The sequence below is a fragment of the Amblyomma mixtum genome, chromosome 1 (genome assembly GCF_055824585.1).
Source record: "Amblyomma mixtum isolate Tamu chromosome 1, ASM5582458v1, whole genome shotgun sequence".
Taxonomy (NCBI): domain Eukaryota; kingdom Metazoa; phylum Arthropoda; class Arachnida; order Ixodida; family Ixodidae; genus Amblyomma; species Amblyomma mixtum.
Genome location: NC_143012.1, coordinates 67,404,018 through 67,416,748, shown reverse-complemented (window position 1 = coordinate 67,416,748; position 12,731 = coordinate 67,404,018). Strand labels below are relative to the sequence as shown.

Here is a 12,731-nt window from a genome sequence, read left to right as displayed (position 1 = left end):
CTTGAGGCTTTAAACCCCATAAACGAAACCAATCGAAGAGATTTCGCACTTCACCACTCATCTCCCGGCCAGAAGGCTATAGTAGTTGCGCTGAAATATACGATACACACATGTAGTAATTGTAGTCATCATCGCAAGGATATTACACACAACAACATATGCAGTAGCGACATCTGGCGCTGAAAATCAGGCCACTTTTAGTGATAACGGCCTTTATAATAACGGCACAAATCACTCGTTGGCGTCAACCCAAGCGCAGCCTTACGGTTAGAAAGGAAAGCTAAACAGTGTCCGCAGCTGTATAGGTGTGAAGCCTTCCTTTGTAGCCGTAAGGCTGCTCTTGGGTCGGTGCCAATGAGTAATTTGCTATCCATAGCGCAACATCGTCGAAGGTGAGGACAAACGAAAAACCAGACGACACGAGCGCTCGGGATTGGTTTTTTCGTTTTTCCTCGACTTCGGCCGTGTTACGCTGTGGATAGCAAATTACTCATTGGCGTCCACCAGAGCCCAGCCCTTACGGCTACAAAGCAAAGCTACACACCTTCGTAGCCATATAGCTGCGGAAGCTAAATAGCTTTCCTTCTATGGATCGTAACCAACTTTCCCAGCTTTCTGTCCTAAGTAATTTGCTCCCTTATTACAGATTTCCTCCACCTTGGAGCCGCCGAGGTGGCTCAGTGGTTATGGTGCTCGGCTGCTGACCTGAAAGACGCGGGTTCGATCCCGGCCGCGGCAGTTGAATTTCTTTGGAGGAGAAATTCTAGAGGCCCGTGTGCTGTGCGATGTCAGTGCACGTTGAAGAACCCCAGGTGTTCGAAATTTCCGGAGCCCTTCACTACGGCGTCCCTCATAGCCTGAGTCGCTTTGGGAAGTTAAACCCCACAAACCAAACCAAACCATCCTCCCCCTTGGGGGATTCCCTTAAACATTTGACCAATAACGCCTTTTTAATTTTTTGCCACGGCTCCCGCAATTTTGTTTATTCGGCTGCAACGCGTACGTGTAACCAACGGCATCTTCAACGACAGCGTGTCTGTGTTTCGGACGAGCATGTCTGGCTTTACTGCCGGCGGAACATTAGCAATATGTTTACCACGAGCGGCATGCCAAGTTCCCGGTGCATGTGACTTTGCGTCCTCAGAAGCTCGTTTGTGGCGAGATTGCTCGGCTATTAGGTTTCAAAACAAGCTCGAGCCCTCCGGTTGCACCAGAGCGGGATTCTGTTCCAACGCTTGCGTAACCTGCCTCTCAACTGAAATGAAGTCTGCGTTTTCTCAAAGCGAGTGATGGACACTATAAAATCATCATCATCAGCCTCACTACGACCACTACGGGGCAAAGGCCTCTCCCATGTCTCTCCAATTAACCCTGTCCTTCGCCAGTTGCGGCCACCGTATCCCCGCAAACTTCTTAATCTCATCCGCTCACCTAACTTTCTGCCGCCCCCTGCTACGCTTGCCTTCTCTTGGAATCCACTCCGTTACCTTTAAGGACCAGCGGTTATCTTGCCGTCGCATTACATGCCCTGCTGAAGCCCATTTTCCCTCTTGATTTCGGCTAGGATGTAATTAGTCCGTGTTTGATCCCTACCCCACTCTGTCCTCTTCCTGTCTCTGGGCCGCCGCGGTGGCTCAGTGGTGATGGTGCTCGGTTGCTGACCCGAAAGACGCCTGTTCGATCCCGGTCGCGGTGGCTGAATTTCTGTGGAGGCGAAATTCTAGAGGCCCGTGTACTGTGCGATATCAGTGCACGTTAAAGAACCCTAGGTGGTCGAAATATCCGGAGACCTTCACTACGGCGTCCCTCATAGCCTGAGTCGCTTTGGGAAGTTAAACCCCATAAGTCAACCAACCATCTTCCTGTCTCTTAACGTTACATCTATCACTTTCTTTTCATAGCTCGCTGCGCTGTCCTTTACTTTAGCTGAACCGTCTTTGTTAGGTTAAGAGAACTTCTTGCTGGGCTAGTTGGTAATTCATTGTAAAGTAAAGGCGCCAAAACCACACACACACACACAAGACAAGAGAACGGGACAGAGCGCCCTGTCAGCGCCCTGTCCCGTTCGCGTGTTCGCCAACTGCAGCCGGTACAGCCAGCGATGACAGCGCCGCCCACCGGTAGGTAGCAGCCACATTAAGGCTGGTTATAAATATTCATTCAGAACGACGGCTTGACATCGCCGCTATGGCGCAGTGGATTAGAGGCACGTGTTGCGTATGGAAGGTCGGCCGTTCGACTCCGCTCTCTGTACTGTAGTTCTATATTTTTAATTTCATTTTTTTTTCAACTTTTTCCCTTTTAGGTCGCAAATCGTGATGCATAGTGGCATATAACGCGTTTAAGAGGATTTATTATCCCTTTTAGGTAAGCCGTTGTGACAATCTTCAGTCACCGTGATCAATTCACCGTGGTTTCAAGCCTTGTGGCTGTACAGGCTGCAGTTGGCGAATACGCGTCCCGTTCTCTTGTCTTGTGCGTGCGTGTTTTTTGGCGCCTTTACTTTACAACCTCTTTGTTAGCCTCCACGTTTCTGCCCCATAGGTGTGTACCGGTAAGATGCAGCTGTTGTACACTTTTCTCTTGAGGGATATTGGTAAACTGTCAATGGGTTAACTCCCGTATATGCAGACGGTTACTCTCTACTTTACACTCATAGATCCCTGTGAGTCCTCATACCCCACCTGGCGCAGTGGTTCAGCGGTAAAGCGACGCGCCACTGCCCCGCAATTGCCTTTCCTCCCAGCGGTGGACCTTGTGCAATCCAGGTTGCTCTTCACGAGCGACAAATCATTCGTTTAACTGCCACCTGCCATGGTGGACAATTTGCTCACAATCCGATGGATGGATGGAAAAAATTTTATTGCTAATAAATTTCAAGTGCTCTTGACCCTTACTGGTCACTGGGCGCCGTGGTCGATCTTTGGTCCAGGATGCCGCACTTGACTGCTGCCATCGTGGCTCGGCGTAGGAGAAATCGTTGCGCTTCCTCGACCTCGCTGGCCAGCAAGTGCTCCCACTGCATCACACTGATGGTCAAGTTGTGATGACGCCGTAAGGTCACGTGACCTAACAACGCCGACACCGTATTTTTCTGGTGAACGGGGCGTTTAACGTTATCGCGTTCAAAGTTTGCGCAATTGTGCAGTTAGCATTTATTAAGTCGAGCGTTAGAAGAAGACTTGATCAGTGACAGTCGCGTATGTCCCAAGAAAACATCACCAGTAGTGACTAAAGTCAGCGGATAGCGAAAAGTGTCCCAGCAACATAATTCATAGCATACGTTTGTAGCGAAACTTCGGTAGCTCCAATGTAAAAAACAATACAACAACAAAATCTAAATTTTGATTTGACAATTTGTAGCGCCATCTGTGCATGCTTGGACAAACTGTTCTCGGTTAAGCAGACGTAGCTAAACGTGAAATGCTTATCTCTGCAATGCTCACAAGAGGTGCTCGCGTTACGTTGTTCCCGAGCAAGTTTTTCGCAGAAGACAACCTGACTTTGATGTGTGCCTTTTAAACCGGTGTTGTTGGCGTTCTGCCGAGGTGATAGGATGCGGTGTTCTCAGAAACGCGTCGCTATGGGACGAACTGCATGCCGGGCCTACGGCGGTGTTACTGGCGAATATTGCGAGTGTTATTGTTCTTCCCTGGTGGGCGTTTCCTGGGCGGACTTGATCGCAGCGCTTCAAGACACTGCGAGTATACCTGCGAGTTCCATTCGTCGAGGCGTAACAAGCTTTCGCTTACCACCAAGTCCTACCGCGCCGTTTTGAAAGACTCGTCTGCAGCTTGCGTTGTGCCCTGCGAAATAAGTTCGGGACAGCGATATCCCTGAGCCGTAGACAATGTGAGTTTTGCTTTAAAGTGCCCTAGTTTTGCATCCGTGGTTTAGTTCTGACAGACCTTTACTTCAGTCCGGCCGCCTGTAGTCAAGAAGTCCAGGAATTTCTGTCGTGATAACTGTGTATCAGATACGACTATTTAGCTTGCAGTCTGCAAAAGTTGAAGGCTTTGTGTTAGTCACCTACCTACGGTTTCGTGTTTCGTTCTTAGTAATTCGTAGCAACGCTGTTTTTTCTTGTACTTGCCACTAAAATTATCAGTCGGTGAATCCTTGCACTTGGTGTTGTGCGCTGCGTTTCACATGCGCGGTTTTGTCTTTTCAATTCCCTGCTTCACTCCATGCTCTTGAGGTCAGTTATCGCGCTTCCCCTGATAACGATCACGTACTTCTGCCAAGGAATTAACAGGGTAAAATCTACATTCTCTTCAGAACCAGAATCACTTTATTGAATAGAAAATATAAAATGAACAGATTTATACAGGAGGTGCCGTAGTCAACGACTGTACTGGGACCTCCGACCGCACGTCTTGCTTGCTTCATTTTCCTAGCACTTCCAGACGCCCAACGGTTAGAGTGTTGCGTGCCATCGCCTACCGTCTAAACACCAGCTGTATCAGTTTTACCGTGTATATTTCAAGATTACCATTTCCTCGTTGGACACTTCTATTTCGTGCCCGAGTTCCGTTGCTTAGCAGGTACTGACGACACGTCCCTTCTGGTTCTGCTTAGAGACAAACACGTCAAGCTCATAGCTCGTTGGCGTTTTTTACAGTGTTTGGTAATAACATTAGTTTTTAAACCATTCGAACTCGTTTAATCACCGTTCCGTTCAGAAGCGCCCGACGTCTTGTAGAGCTGGAAGTCCCTGCGTCACCCTAGTCTTCTGCGGCGGTCGTTCCGTCTTCCACGGTCTTCACCGCTTGGCCGCCGTCTGCTATACCGCTCTCGCGTCGTCTGCTCTTGGCCGCCTCGGGCATTTTCGCAGTCGTCCGCTGATTAGCGGTCGCCCATCTTATCGCCGTCTCGCGCCGACCCCTTGTTGTCGCAGCAGCGACGTCCGCCGTCGATCAGGCAGCGGACGCGTGCGTCGAGCAAGGAAGAGTCCTCCGGCGCCGTCGGCATCCCCAAGAAGCCCTCCGTCACCCGGGAGAAGTCCTGCGGGCGGCAGTTTTTTTTCCGGCACACCTATAACACCACAAAGACGTCGAGATGCAGCGGCTCCCCAGGATATCGGCGTCTTGCGCCGCTCAAGGCTTCCTGAGGGCTTCCGGGCGCTCCGAAGGCGCGGGCGATGTGGTTCACCGTTCTCTGTTGCTGCTCCGACGCGCCAAGTCGTCGTCACCAGCGCTGGATCGCCTTCTACCGACCCACGACGACTTCTGCAGTCGGCATCTGGGGCCCCGGACCAAGGACCAGAAAGCGATGCTCGATTACCTGGGACTCAAGGTAAGCGGTTGCGAAATGTCGGGGTGGTTTAGTAGTAGTAACTTTTTTTATTTAAGCAGAGGAGTTTGGGGACGTAGGGTCCTAGGACCCTGCAAGGCCCCAATACACTCAAAAGTTCATGTTCTTGATGTCCATGACGTCGGCAGCCAGGTCCTTGGTGGTCTTCTGCCGGACCGGGTTTCGGGGTGCACATTTCGGTGCTCTGATATGAATGATTGACAATGAGGAAAGGAAAAGCACAGTAACTCATTCAAGGTGGACACTCGAACCGCGGTTTGAAGAGGGGGCGAAAGGATGTGGAGAGAGTGTGTCGCTGAAGTGGAGGCCTCCGGGTTAATATCGATCACCTGGGACTCTTTAAAGTGCACTGAGATACCGCAGCGCAAAGGCGTATTATGCATTTCGCCTCACTTGAAATGCGACCATCGAGTCGATGCCCGACCTGCGACCTGCCTTCGCCAGCGTTTTAACACACACAGAACAGGAACTTTCGCGAGCACTTAGAGGCAAGTAAAAAAAAGAGGAGGCATAGCTTCCTGGCGTATGACTGAACGAGCATGGGCCACGTTGGGCATGTTCTTGTGTTTTCATGTACGTTAGCAATACCTGCTGCAGAGAGGAGGTTACAAAGATAAGGAAAGGAAGGTGCTTCAATGGTCGGTTAGTTCTTTTTTTTTTGCTCGAGTGTTCGTCTTTTTCTGGCGGCGTCTGAAGAAGCAAGTACGAAAACCTCAGGTGGCCCAAAATATTACCTTACTTTTTGCGTCGACAGTTGCACCAAAGATTCCGAGTTCATTTACCAAGTGCGTTTTATAATGTTCCGTCAATAATAAAAAGAGGGTCACATCAACTTTTTTTTTCGAACAATAGTTAGGGTTTTACCGTATTTCTGGTCACTGCATTGGCATGATCTTGCGACACAGAAAAAATAATTCGTGCAAATCTCCAGATTGTGAAGTCATTGCTGATAACTTTTGGGCAGAGAACTTTTGGGCAGAGAACTTTTGGGCAGAGAACTTTTGGGCAGAGAACTTTTGGGCAGAGAACTTTTGGGCAGAGAACTTTTGGGCAGAGAACTTTTGGGCAGAGAACTTTTGGGCAGAGAACTTTTGGGCAGAGAACTTTTGGGAAGAGAACTTTTGGGAAGAGAACTTTTGGGAAGAGAACTTTTGGGAAGAGAACTTTTGGGAAGAGAACTTTTGGGAAGAGAACTTTTGGGAAGAGAACTTTTTTGGGAAGAGAACTTTTTTGGGAAGAGAACTTTTTTGGGAAGAGAACTTTTTTGGGAAGAGAACTTTTGGGAAGAGAACTTTTGGGAAGAGAACTTTTGGGAAGAGAACTTTTGGGAAGAGAACTCTTGGAATGGGTACTCTTGGAATGGGTACTCTTGGAATGGGTACTCTTGGAATGGGTACTCTTGGAATGGGTACTCTTGGACTAAATACGTTTAGACATGACTGTTTTGAACTGGATTCTTTTCTACTAGATTCTTTTGTACTAAACTCCATTAAACTCTATTACCTTTATATTCTCTCGGACTATGATCTCTCAAACTATATTTTCTCGGACTTTATTTTCTCGGACTTTATTTTCCCGGACTATGTTACCTCGAGTTATGTTACCTCGAGCTATGTTACCTCGAGCTATGTTACCTCGAGCTATGTTACCTCGAGCTATGTTACCTCGAGCTATGTTACCTCGAACTATGTTCCCTCGAACTATGTTCCCTCGATCTATATTCCCTCGAACTATATTCCCTCGCCTCGAACTATATTCCGTCGCATCGAACTATATTCCCTCGCATCGAACTATATTCCGTCGCATCGAACTATATTCCGTCGCATCGAACTATATTCCCTCGCCTCGAACTATATTCCCTCGCCTCGAACTATATTCCCTCGCCTCGAACTATATTCCCTCGCCTCGAACTATATTCCCTCGCCTCGAACTATATTCCCTCGCCTCGAACTATATTCCCTCGCCTCGAACTATATTCCCTCGCCTCGAACTATATTCCCTCGCCTCGAACTATATTCCCTCGAACTAAAATCTTTTGAAACAAAATCTTTTGGAATAAAACTTGTTCCTAGTCCGGCTACTGGCCTTCGCACTTTTCTATCTTGCGTTTATGTTAATGCTTTTGCCAAACAACGGCACTCACGCGAGCTCTTACTCTCTTCCGAGAAAACACTGAAAACACATGACGACGACACAGGGTGATATTTATATGAAATGTTTTTGCGTTTATAAGAACTGCTGATGCTATCTAGTCATGAACTGCCGGTTTTCCTCTGGACACGATAAGGGCAAGCGTTGACGCAAACATGCTATATCGGAGTTGAATGGCACTTGACGAGCAGAGCCCGCCGTCCAGCGCGTGTGGAACCGCTGACGTTCTCCCGATATGCACGTGGATAAGGTGGCACTGTCGTGAACGATTGTTGAATCCTAAACGAGTCACGAGAAGGGGCATCGCCCTGGCTCGCGACTTGCCGAGTGCTGTAGCGACCGGCTTCGAGGAGCAGACAGACCCTGCGGGAAAAGGGGAAGTTTAGGTTTGGTTTGGTTTATGGGTGCCGAACATCCCAAAGCGACTCAGGCTATGAGGGACGCCGTAGTGAAGTGCTCCAGAAATTTAGACCACCTGGAGTTCTTTAACCTGCACTGACATCGCACAGTACGCGGGCCTCTAGAATTTCGCCTCCATCGAAATTCGACCGCCGTGGCCGAGATCGAATCCGCGCCTTTCGGGTGAGCAGCCGAAAGCCATAACCACTTAGCCATCGCGGCGGCAAGAGGGAAGTTTAGATGTTCAGACAACCATCCGTCCTTAATGCTGCTTCGTGGAATTCTTCTGTTGAGACACACACAATTTACACACAACTTCTTACTGACAAAACAAGAAAAACCTCTCTGCGAAATGTGTGATGGTGAACTCACAGTAAACAAAGTTTTAATTTATTGTATAAAACTTGAGCAACTAACAAAAATGTATTTTACATTTTACAATGAATATATGCCATTACATCCAATGCGGTTGAATTTCTTTGGAGGAGAAATTCTAGAGGCCCGTGTACTGTGCGATGTCAGTGCACGTTAAAGAACCCCAGGTGGTCGAAATTCCCGGAGCCCTCCACTATACGGCGTCTCTCATAGCCTTAGTTGCTTTGGGACGTTAAACCCCATAAACCAAACCAACCAAACCAATGTTGTTTTTAGGGGATCAAGCACTTGTTGATTTTTCATATATTTTTAAATTTCTCAAGGAAGCCAACTTCTTAAACAACAAACTATATGTGTATCAAAATCTTCACCTTGATCACAAGACACTTCAACCCTGTGTTTGGCTCATCATAGCCTTAGTTGCTTTTGCGCCAGTAAACTTTCATATAACTATCTATCCAGAGTTGAGAAACAGCCTTCATGAAAAGGTCTGCAGATACTGCAGCTTACCGCAGTTTTGCTTGTAATACATTCACTTGATATTTATCTCCGACTCTCATCCAAAGAGAAAATGCTGGCGTGTTGCTTATTCATTTTTCATATCCTCGATAAGGAAAACATTGAAGAATGGGATGGCTAAGTAGACACAAAAACTGATTACGGGGTGCTTGATGATATTATTGTTAGGTGCAAGAAGAAAGCCGAAGCTTCGATTCACAAATAGTTCTTGCGTTCACACAAATGATCATTTATCCACTTCAGAAGAATGTCGTAGCCTTTGTTGGTGCGTAGCTGTTGCCGCAGGCTGGGCACACACAGGAGATAAAAGCTGGGATGTTGACTTGAGCAGAGGGTTCGTGGCTCATGAAGTGCGTTTCCCCAAGAGCATCGACACGGTACTCTCCTGTGTGCAGCTACAACTGATACGGTAGGCAGCACCCGAGTGGCAGTCAGCAGCAGATCTTTTTCACTTCTGCAATGAACTTGAAAAGAAGATAAGGGGATAAATTGTGCAAAAAAAAGTATTCTACTCAGCCATATACCAGCACCGCTAGCTCAGTGGCTTTAGTGTTCGGTGCTGATCCCAAGGGCGCGGGTTCGATCCCGGCCGCGGCAGTTTTATTTTGGTGCCCCGCCGCGGTGGCTCAGTAGTTACGGTGCTCGGCTGCTGACCCGAAAGACGCGGGTTCGATCCCGGCCACGGCGGCTGAATTTCGATGGAGGCGAAATTCTAGAGACCCGTGTGCTGTGCATTGTCAGTGCACGTTAAAGGACCCCAGGTGGTCGAAATTTCCGGAGCCCTTCACTACGGCGTCCCTCATAGCCCGAGTCGCTTTGGGACGTTAAACCCGAATAAACCAAACCAGTTGTATTTTGTTAGAGGCGATAGACAAAAAGCGCCCAGTGCCGCTATGGTAGCTCAATGGTTATGGCGCTCGGCTGCTGTTCCGAAAGATGCGGGTTCGATTCCAACCACGGTCGTCGAATTTCGATGGAGGCGAAATTCTAGAGGCCCGTGTATTGTGCGATGTGAGTGCACGTTAAAGAACCCCAGTTGGTCGAAATTTCCGGAGCCCTGCACTACGGCGTCCTTCATAGCCTGAGTCGCATTGGGACATTAAACCCCCACAAACACAAACAAACACAATTTCTTACTGTGCGATGTCAGTGCAGGATAAAGAACCCCAGGTGGTCGAAATTTCCGGAGCCCTTCACTACGGCGTCTCTCGTAGCCTGAGTTGCTTTGGGACGTTAAACCCCAATAAACCAAACCAAACTAAACCTTTCACGTCGTTGCGTGCGTCCCTGGTTTTTGATTTCATACGCGCGCAGGAAGCCCACATCGAGAAAGTGAGCTGCGGTATTAGCGAAACGGTAGACATAGAGAAGGGAGCGGAGAAAGTACCGATAAGGACACGCAGATTATTGACGATGGCATGGGGCCAAGCTTGAGACACGTAGACCTCGCTGCCTCTTGCGTCAGCACACAGCCCCTGTGAAAGATATACAGGCCACGATAATTGTTGTAGTGTGGCTGGTCTCGTATCACCGCTTTTTTAGATCAATCTTGGACGCCAGCGCTGGCATAGTTTTACCAAATATTTAGGGGAATCCCCCAAGGAGGAGTAGATTTGTAATAAGGGAGTAATTACTCAACGAGTAATTACTCCCTTATTACAAATCTACTCCACCTTGGGGGATTCCCCTAAATATTTGGTAAAACAACACTGTTCCCACTTCGAGTTACTGATGAATTCGCTCTCGCCCTACCATAAGCTTGCCGTCCCGGTTAGCTCAATTGGTAGAGCGACTGCTCCGGTGTAGCGGTGGTCCCGGGTTCGAACCCCGGACCAGGACGAATTTTTCTTTAACTGCGGAGTTTCTGTGAAAGCTGTATAGCTTTCCTTTGGGGCCGTATGGCTGCGCTTGGGTGGACGTCAATGAGTAATTACTCCCTTATTACGCTGGCATAGTCGTTTGAGCATCCGCCTCGCATGTTGGAGGTGCGGGGTTCGATTCCCAGCGCCGCCGGGTACCCACCGGTGATGCTATGGGTACAAGCTGTCCCTTTGCCTGTAGCTGGGTTTCTATGGGGTGAAATGCTTGGGAAATGAGTCTTTGTCCCCACCTTGAGCAGACGAATAAACCTACGGAATCCCGCACCTTCTTTCCTTCTGGTCACCTACTAGCACGTCTAAAGCTCTTGGTCACGCTGGATCCCAACCATGTTTCTTTTCCTCCTTCTTAATTGTTAATCTTTTTGGGGTCTCTCGGCCCTACAAACCAGCTTTGCCCGGCCGTCATTTGAGCTTTTTTTTCTAACTGGCTTTTCTTAAATTTTCTCTTGGGCGTTGACCCCTTTTCTATTTTCAATCGGTATATTGCCTGCGATAACCTCTTGTTCGGGGCGGGCTTCCTCTCACATTTATTTTTGAGATTTTTAAATATATTGAGTTTCACAATAAAGGTGCTCTTTAGCCACGGGTGCCGTTGCGTCATAACAGATAATCACCGTCGTCATAAATTTATCGAGGGCGAGGGGAACTTCCCTCCTTATCAGTGCGCGTCATACGAGTGTAGCTAGTGCCCTAAGAGTCTCATTTCGAAACATGGAATTGAAGCCGATGACGTGTATGCCACAGGCGCCGGGCATGCCTGCATGTCGAAATAAGATGCTTGTCATTTCCTAACATATCATGCCGAGTTATTGATTCGCTAAACTGAACTGTCGCTAATAAGCTAGCACTAAAGTCTCCGATAAGGAAGCTAATACAATTAAGGAGGGCACTACATCAGTGCACTCAGTTTCATTTATAATCCATTGCTAAATCATCTTCGAGGACATCCCTGAAGCCAGCCAAATAATAGAACCACAATGATGAGCTTTTGCTCGGTTGTTTCTTCCTTTGGCTAACTTAGCTCCTAGCTAATTTTCAGCGTCGAAGATTATTTGTCTTCCACGTTAATTTTGTTTAGCGACTACTTTCTCACTTTCCCTCCTCCGAATTTCGGCTGCAGTGTGCAGACACCAAACCCGCTACCTCCAGCTCAGAAGCTGAACTCCGTAGCTGCGTAGTTGACAAGTCTTGTCCGAACATGTTCTTGTTCAGAGCCACACTTTAATTAAATGGACCGTTGTTGATAAGCGTTATCAGTTCTCATGAGAGGCGCCCCTCGATAGGCTTCGCTTCAGAGATACTGCTCTGTATTACGGTAGGCTGCGCTTCCAGTGAGGGTAAAATGTTTCTTGGCCGTACTGTGAGCGGCTTTCAAAGGGCAATGTGCAGTCTGATCCAATTCGAAGCGAACCGATTAAGTCCAGGTCAGAATCACCGCTGGTCCGTCATGCATAGCCGTATAAGATTGGGAAATGCAGCTCGCTAACGAATTCGAATTAATATCTCCTGTGGAAGACCAGGCAGGTTATTTGTTGGACATGCTAAACCCATTGACTGCCGTGCTAGTATCAGTACTAACGGTGAGCATGTCCGCGACGTGAGTACTCTGGGAACAAGTGCACATGTGGCGAAAAATGGTAAGCCTATATGCAGGCGCATCCTACACAGCCTACGCTTGCTGCTGTGAAGCGATTACGAGCAAAAACCAGTCAACACGGCTACTGATGAATGTATACATGTTATCCTTGACTTCCCGGTGGTGTCAGAGGAGTGAGGCTAGTTGACTTCCCGGTGGTGTCAGAGGAGTAAGGCCAGACCCAAGCAGTGCATGTAATCGGCACAATATTGGAAACGTATTGGCAGACGTAGGTCATATAAAGGACCACAGTGAAACCATTCATTTCGAATATTGAACCAATTACTTGTGGTAACTGGATATTGTAAGCAGATGCGACTAGCGATAGTAGGGAGAAGGGGGCAGAATAAGCCGTGCGCGCGTGTCATAATAAACAAAAGTTGACTATAATGTTCAGCGGGATGCCGGATACTAGTAATAAAGGTTAGTTTGAGCGGAAAATGTTTATTGAAGCTGTT

At 48.1% G+C, this 12,731-nt stretch overlaps 1 protein-coding gene across 1 annotated transcript in view; it reads left to right on the top strand.

Annotated features, from left to right (window-relative positions):
• The first annotated feature begins 4,842 nt into the window (after positions 1-4,842).
• Positions 4,843-12,731, top strand: part of LOC149366596 (glycine dehydrogenase (decarboxylating), mitochondrial) — a 102,321-nt gene continuing 94,432 nt past the window's right edge. Inside the window, exon 1 of the mRNA XM_089551392.1 lies at positions 4,843-5,295. Coding sequence (XP_089407518.1) covers positions 5,059-5,295 — 237 coding nt within the window. The 5' untranslated portion in view covers positions 4,843-5,058. The remainder of the gene's footprint in view (positions 5,296-12,731) is intronic.